We start from the raw sequence: 8,428 nt of genomic DNA on the forward strand, positions 1-8,428 counted from the left end.
GAATTCAAAGAGATGGCCACCATAACAGCTAGCAACTTTGCTGCAGTACTGCCTAAGGCAACTTTGAAGGGATCGTGCAAAGTTCAATCATCTCCAGTTCTTGGTAAGATTCTAGATTTGCATGTTTACTATCCTCTTCTAAACAAATCCAAGATTTTAGATGTTTGTATTGCCTTAAATTCAGATATCAGATGAGTTCAGGTATTGGAAATCAAGAAATGAAGTCTTTAAAATAGGATTTTGACATTTCATGCATGTTCTTGCGTGTTCAGGGTGTGATGGCAACAAATGGTAGGGTTAGGTGCACCTTGGAGCAGAAGCCATCTGCAAGCAGCATGAGCTTGAATCCCAGCATGGCTGCGTCACTGATGGCAGCAGCAGCAGCAGCCACGACCACGACTGCAGGACCCGCCATGGCATTGGTGGATGAGAGATTGTCCACAGAAGGAACAGGACTTCCTTTTGGTTTAAGTAACAACCTTCTGGGTTGGATCCTTTTTGGAGTGTTTGGTTTGATTTGGGCATGGTAGTTTATCTATGGTTCTAGTCTTGAAGAGGGTGAGGAGTCAGGATTGTCCCTATGAATGATGGAAGGGGTTCGGTGTGAGTATTGGGATGGAAATGTAGAGAAGAGGAAGGAAAACTTTGGCTCCTAAATTGTGTATGTCTCTTTCAATGTATGTCAGATCAAGTTTTCTTTTTCCTTTCAAATGTTTCTTATGCTCTCTTTTTGTCATATCCACTAAATTATGCCTTAAATTGTGTGAAAGTAACAGGTCTGGACTTGAAAATTCATCATTAGAACTATGATCTAGCACCCGGAGCTCCTATGGAAGGGGCTGTAATGCCACAAATGCCCTGCCAGGTGGTTCTGCACATCAGTTTAGGAATTTCTGCATATCCCTCAATTTAAAATGTGATACCCCATCAATCATGTAGCAAGTGCAAATAGACAAAAACAGATTCCATATCATATAATTCCCAGTGTCAACAAAAAACTGCACTCAATATGTAACATTTTCTCATCAGGAGTTGACCCATTGCTTGCATAAATATTAGATTAAGTGAGGAGAGATTGCAGAGAGACAACAAGCGGGTATTTAATGCAATTATTCAAGCTCCCACAATTAATAATTCTTCTACTCTCAACCAAGAAGCACATTTTCGATTGCTGTGATTGTGCAGAACAGAAAGTGGCAGTTGTCAGTTACAGGGAAGTTGAACTTTGAAAAATAATAAAAAAGAAACGAAAAGAAAACACCTTCCTTGCTGGGATAGGGAAGTTTGTTTTCTACTGCTATGCAGAGTACCTATTGCGCATTGGAGATACCGAGGATCTCTGCAAGAGTAGCTAAAGCAAGTCAATCCAAATAAGTCAATGAGAAACTAACACATCAACCACAAACTTATATTTTACTTAATTTACTCCCTAAATAAAGAATATACTCACACTTGCTGGCATTAGATCTTGAATTGCATAAATAGTATCCATCCCAATGTTCCATCTGTTTCATCTTGAAAACGAAAAATAAACAAGTATGAACCTATTTCACCAGCACAACTCATTCCCATTGGTTACCTCAAGAAGTTGGCTTTGTTTTTACACAAAGTAAAATACACTTATTCCTTAGAAAATCAATATCAACTACCTAGTAATTGCAAACTTTTTCTCTATTTCTTACCTAAAAAACAGAGATTTAGACATCGTCCTTGTTAAATTAAAAAACTTGAAAAACACATTTCTTGTAAGTAAACATCCACTACATATATTATCTATAGAACAAATGAAAAGAAAAGATGTATTGACACAAATTTTAGTCTCTGCAAATTTGCATAGAATACCCAATCATGGCATAACGATAAAATAAAAGAGAAGAAAACTGAAGAAAGAACTATTGCTTGTATGATGGATCCACCATGACTGCCTCCTAGGTACTGACTGAATTGGCCGGGTTGAGGACCAAAAGGTCATTCACATCAGGACTCCATTCTGTAACCTTGATTGCCACTAGGTTTATTTGAAGAAAAACCAATTCTAACTGAACTAAGAAAAAAGAAAATGAACTATTATTTGCATTCTATAAAGCAGAGATACAGGGAAACGAAATAAAAGTTACCTAACCTTCACAAAACCAAGCTTGCTATGCCTTTGCTATGGTGATATTGAGATCTTGAGCTGCATTCAAGACAAGTCATCAAGTGCAAATCAGTAGCAAACAACAAGCATCTAAGCTCTCACTGTCCGCTATAACATTACAACGAAAGGACAAAAGCTGAAATAACAATTTAAAAGTGAATAAATAAATAAACTTCATGAAATCATTTTCACCTACATTTACTAATTGTTTCCCACTCAATAGCTTAGGTAGAAAATATAATTTGTACAAGATAATCTGAGGGGCATGCAATCCTGGAGCATTTGCCTTGTCATAGTGCAAACTACGACCCCAAAAATTGGTAAACTTCATTGCGAAGGCAGTTACTAGAGAATATGTGTCACATTGAAACAGACTCATGAAGAAAAGTTATGCATAATATCAATGCACTTACGAGGCACAACCAGCCCAAATATAGAACAAGCTTGTTTAATTCACATGAAAAGCTTTCTGGAAACTCAGGAAGATTAGAGTTTTCACTTAAGAACTACCAGCATGCATTAACTGCAAAGCCAATCACATAGGCAGGTCATGAAAGTTGACACTAAAACTTGGTTGTAAAATTTGAAATCAATCAATATTGGAAATAACCTCATATGAATCTACCATTGTTTCTGGTATCTGAAATAGTTTAGAGACTATGAAACAATTAGCAGTAGGAATAAAAGAGCCAATTTTTATATTTTCTGCAAATGAGGATTTCTTACCACCACGACCTAGCAACAGAACCAAAACAAATGACAAAACTTATTTATGGCTACATGAATCCATTGCAGCATAGAAAAACTTCTAGAATAGAATTTAATAAACAAAGATTGATGGATAACAAGTCATTTCATGTTGACATTTTGATCATCTTCATAGTTTCCATGAAGCTGCTCAAAAATGGATTGATCTCCTCCATTTCTACACGATAGATCCAGTAGCATTGTTGCTGTTGATGAATCTGCAGAAAATCCTTTATCAACCATCCCATGTAAAATTTTCATTGCCCTTGACACATCATTGTTTTGAAAAAATCCTTTGACCATTGTATTGTAAGAGCATCTATCTTGCAAGCAGCCATTCACTTCCATTTTCCTAAACAATTCATATGCTTTATTTGGTAGCCCTTCTTTACGAAGTCCTTTGATCATGATGGTATAAGCGAAAACATCAGGGTGTAATGCTTTGAGTGGGAGTGCACAAAATAATTTCCTTGCAACATAAGCCATCAATTAAGATACTGTACTGGACTATATTAGCTTCTATCCCAGTGTTCTGCATAATATGTAAAAAGTTCCAATGCCTCATGAACATGACCATGCCTGCATAAGCCATGTAACAAAGTAGAATAAGCAATCGTGTTTGGAACCAGGCCACGAGCACTCATTTCTTTGAAAAGTTCTCGTGGTGTCTAAAGTCTACCTACTTGGCACATGCCATTTATAAGAGCATTGTAAGTAACAGTGTTAGGGACTAATCCATTTTGAGACATTTTCGTGAGAGAGTTCAATGGCTTCATCTATCTTTTTCAATTTACAAAATCCATTGACCAAGATGTTGTAACTACAAACATTAGGTATGCAACCCTTAGTAATCATCAAATTAAGAACCTTTCTAGCCTCCTCCATTCTGCCTTGCAGACAATATCCATCCATCAATGTACTATATGTAATAGTATTGGGATCAACACCGTGTTGAATCATTCCTTCAACAATGTCATGAGCCTCTGAAACCATTCCCTCTTTACAAAGTGCATCCACCGTCATACTATAGAAGACAACATCCGGTTCGCAATTGTTAGCAACCATTTCTGTCAATAATCTTGTAACTTCCTTCCATTGGCTGAAATTACACATCTCCATGAATTAAGGAATTATAACTCACAACATTTGGTGGAATGCCTTTACCTGTCATTTCAGAGAAAAGGTTTAATGCCTCAGTTACAAGCTTGTCCTTACAAAGACGGTCAACGACAGAGCTGTATGTCACAATGTCAGGTAGATAGCCGCTTTGTTCCATTTTCCTCAGTAATCTAATAGCCCCGCTAATGTAGCCAACTTTACAAAGACCATTTATTGTAGTATTATAAGTAATCAAATCAGGTTTGTAACCATTCCTGACAATCTCATCAAACAAGAGCACTGCTTGAGCTAGTTTAACTTCCACACACAACCCATTGGCCAGGGTGCTAAATGTGGTAGTATTAGGTTGAATACCCAGCTTCAACGTTTTTCCCCAAAGCGAAAACCCAAAATCCGACCGATGCAAGTGACAGAAACAATTAAGCAAGATGCTGAAAGTATAAACATCACGTCTGATTCCAAAAGATTCCATTTGTCTGAGCAGAGAAATGGCAGTTTCATAATGCTTCATTCCAACAATGGCACTTACTAATTGAGTAAATTCAACAATAGCAGGGCGGGGACGGGTGCGAAGCATGTGGTTGAACAAACCCAAGGCATCATCAATTTCGTGAAAACGCATACCTGGGTTTCTTGAAACGGGATGAAAAGGTAGAGAAAAATGGGGATTGCAAAGAAGAAAAGAAGAATGGGAGTTACAAGTAGAAGGAGACGCAATTGCAGAAGTGCATTTCCAAGGCCTCATCTCTTCTTCACTGTGAAAATTGAGAAGAAACGGTAAAGGGTGGTGATCAATTAGCTTCACTTTATAGGATCGCTTACTTTTCCTTTATCTGTAAAAGCATCTGACTGTCCCAACTATAAAAAAACGTGTACAACAAATATTCCTATTTGATTTTTTTTGGGGTCTTTTTATTTTTAAAATAAAAATTATATTTTCAGCAAAATAAAATTTCAATGTCTCTAATTTTAGATTCATCGAATATATATTTATTTAATTTTCTTAAAAATAAAATTTCCTATTTTTTAATCAAGTCCAAGTAAATAGGAGATATTTGAAACGAAATTGACATTAATTATGTACAAAAAACACACACACAGAAAATCATGTTCAATCAATAAAAAAATTATGACATTAATCATAGTGATTAAAAATATATTAAAAAAATTATGAATTAAAAAAGTAAATAAAAAAAATTATACTAGTACAAGCATTACCTTTTAACTGAGAGTGCACAAAATAATTTCCTTGCAACATTAAGTTGCCCAACTCGACATAAACCGTCAAATTAATATATTATAGTGAACTATGTTAGCTTCTATCCCACAGTTTAGCACAACGTAAAAAAGTTCCACTGCATCATCCACACGACCATGGTTGCATAAGTAACACTCCATCTCTTCGAAAAAGTTCTCGTGCTGTTGAAAGTCTCCCTACTTGACACATACCATTTATAAGAGCATTGTAAGTAACAGCGTTAGGGACTAATCCATTTTGAGGCATTTCATGAAAGAGTTCCAACGTCCATTGACTAAGATGTTGTAACCATAAACATCAGGTACACAACCCTTAGCAATCATCAAATTGAAAACCTTTCTAGTCTCATCCATTTTGCCTTGCAAACAATATCCATCCATCAATGCATTATATGTAATAGTACCAGAGTCGTCACCTTGTTGAACACTTCTTTCAACGCTGTTATGAGCCTCTGAAACCCTTCCTTCTTTACAAAATGCATCAACCAATATAATATAGGAGACAATGCTTGGTTTGCAATTCTTAGCAACCACCATTTCAGTCAATAATCTCGTAACTTCCTTCCACTGGCCTGAATTACACATAGCATGAATTAAAGAATTATAAGTCACAACATCTTGTGGAATACCTTTACCTGAAAAAGTTTAAAGCCTCAGGCACAAGCTTGTCGTTACAAAGACAGTCGATGATTGTGTTGTATGTCACATTGTCAGCAAGACAGCCACGTTGCTCCATGTTCCTCAGCAATCTAATGGCCCTGCTAGTGTAGCCCACCTTACAAAGACCATTTATCATCGTACAATATGTAATCAAATTAGGTTTGTAACCACTACCGACAATCTCATCAAACAACATCACTGCCTCAGTTATTTTACTTTCACCACACTACCCATTGGCCAAGGTGTAGTATCAGGTTGAATGCCCAGCTTCAACATTTTTCCCAAAATTGAAAATCCCAAAGCCGAACGATGCAAGCGGCAACAACAATTAAGCAAGATGTTGAAAGGATAAACATTACTTCTGATTCCAAGTAATTCCATTTGTCTCAATAGAGAAGTAGCAGTTTCATAATGCTTCATTCTAACCATGGCATCTACTAATTGATTAAATTCCACGATAGAAGAGCGGGGATGGGCATGAAGCATGTGATTGAACAAAGCCAAGGCATCATCAATTTTGTCAAACACACACTTGGATTTCTTGAAACGGGGGAAGAGATAGAGACAAAGAGGAGAAAGACAAAAGGAGAAGAAAGGAATAGAAGTGAGAGATGGGGAGTTGCCAAATCCAAGGAGACGCAATTGCAAAGCAGAGCAAGTGCTATTCCAGGCCATCATCATCCGTATCTATTCTTTACTGTGAAACTTGCGAAGAATTCCGAGCAATCATCTATTCCCAGCAATCAATTAACCAGTATTCACGTTTTCAGTAATCAAATTTTGCAAGATACCCAACGCCACCTAAAATCAGAATTTCCATATTAAAGTTATCTTTTTGAGTAAAATACTTTTTAAATTTTAATCATAATTACAATGGATCCACTAATTTATAAAATAAACATACCACTTTAAACAGTTTAATATTTAAATTAAAATATTTAATTCTTTTTTTGATTGACTGGTGTTTTCTGCTCCCACCAATCACCCCCATAACCGAATCTAACTCTCAGATTGAATTTCTCACCCAGGACTACCAAGATCGGTGCTCCCCAAGGGGCACTAAATCTGTGCTCCCTGGAAACACATGAACAATGCTACCAAGGAGCACAACGTTGGGCGGGTGCTCCCTGGGGAGGTTTCTTTTTTAATAAGAAAAAATAAAAAATAAAAAAATTATAATTTATATAATATGATCATTTTAAAAATTGATAAAAAGTAAAATTATTTTTTAATATTATCACGTTATTAAATTAAAATAAATATTAATAGTAGATTAATAGCTGGACTTAAGTGTTAATATTTTTTTATGACGAACGGACTATTTTAAAAATTAATAAATTTACATTAAATTATAACTAAATGTTAGAAGATGAAGGTATTTTATTTTTTTTTTCATTAAAGCATAAACCAATGTCCAAAGTAAATCTTTATAGGGTATCCATTTAATCATGTTTTTTAAAAATAAGAATTTTGTAGAATTAAATTTTTTAAAAAAATTAATTTCAAAATTTATTCTTTAGAAAAATGTCATTTATTACATTTAACCTTAACTTAGGATTGATTCAAGCATTTTGATTTTAACTTAAGTGGTGATCAATTGGTTTTAATTTTCGGAGCACTTATTTTTTCCTTTCTCTTTTTAATGTAGAAGAATTAATTTTTCCTATTTGATCTTTATCTTTTAAAATAACAAACTTACGTTGAATTATACTTTCAGAAAAAATAAATTTTCTATGATTCTAATTTTAAATTCCTCAAATTTTCTTTCATATAATAATTACACAATGAGAGCTAACATCGACTTTATTATTTTGTGATATGCATATTATTGTTTATTTGTGAAATTCAATTATGGAATAAATATTGAATACATTACATATGAATATCTATTAAACAGATACAAGATAAAAGGTAAATAAAAATGAATTGGACATGTAACAATCAATTAGTGATACAATAACTACAATCATGATTAAAGATTAATTAATGTACAATTTTACTATGATGAAATTTAAGTCAATTATGAATCTATGATACACATTAACACTACCAGGATTCCACCACACAAATTTTCCAATTGGGAAATTGACTATCACCTTGTTAAATTGCAAAAACTTAATTATGATTAATTAGCTCTTAAAAATAATGGTAAGTTTCTTATAATAGTGTCTACTGTCGACGAAGTGAATTATGATGAGGCATGGTCAATTTGCTGATAAACTCCAGGAATCGACTCCGAGAATAACCTGTTTGAAAATAAATCCTTTAAAATGAGATAATTGGATTTTGTAAACTCTTATTTGAAATACACTTTTGATATTTGATTTGGAATTTGAAATACACTTTTGATATTTGGATACAAGAGAACCCAGAGAGAAATTATTGTTCTTCTGGATTGGATTTTTATCCAAGCTAAAAACTCTGCCCTTATAATGGTCTTGAGAGAGTTTATATTTGCTTTCGGCTACTTTTGGCTTTTCTTGGCAGAAAGCATCTTCTTGTGGCAGA

The 8,428-nt window shown here is 34.6% G+C and overlaps 1 protein-coding gene and 2 pseudogenes across 2 annotated transcripts; 1 reads left to right on the forward strand and 2 right to left on the reverse strand.

Moving 5' to 3' along the window:
- Positions 1–12: 12 nt before the first annotated feature.
- LOC110415275 (photosystem II reaction center W protein, chloroplastic-like) lies at positions 13–711 on the forward strand (annotated as a pseudogene).
- A 128-nt stretch (positions 712–839) lies between these two features.
- Positions 840–4,794, reverse strand: LOC149527291 (uncharacterized; annotated as a pseudogene). Its single transcript, XR_016351119.1, has 2 exons — positions 1,451–4,794; positions 840–1,339 (listed from the first exon to the last, which is right to left on the reverse strand). The product of XR_016351119.1 is annotated as an uncharacterized LOC149527291 (transcript).
- A 423-nt stretch (positions 4,795–5,217) lies between these two features.
- On the reverse strand, positions 5,218–6,457 carry LOC110415630 (uncharacterized). Its single transcript, XM_089783430.1, is given in 6 exon segments — positions 5,218–5,289; positions 5,291–5,404; positions 5,406–5,527; positions 5,530–5,903; positions 5,905–6,072; positions 6,168–6,457. Coding segments are annotated over 6 exon segments (1,089 nt in total). The 5' UTR covers positions 6,407–6,457.
- Between the last annotated feature and the right edge of the window lie 1,971 nt (positions 6,458–8,428).

Source organism: Theobroma umbraticum, unplaced genomic scaffold, assembly GCF_002168275.2.
Source record: "Theobroma umbraticum cultivar Fairchild unplaced genomic scaffold, ASM216827v3 scaffold_147.0, whole genome shotgun sequence".
NCBI classification, from domain to species: Eukaryota; Viridiplantae; Streptophyta; class Magnoliopsida; order Malvales; family Malvaceae; genus Theobroma; species Theobroma umbraticum.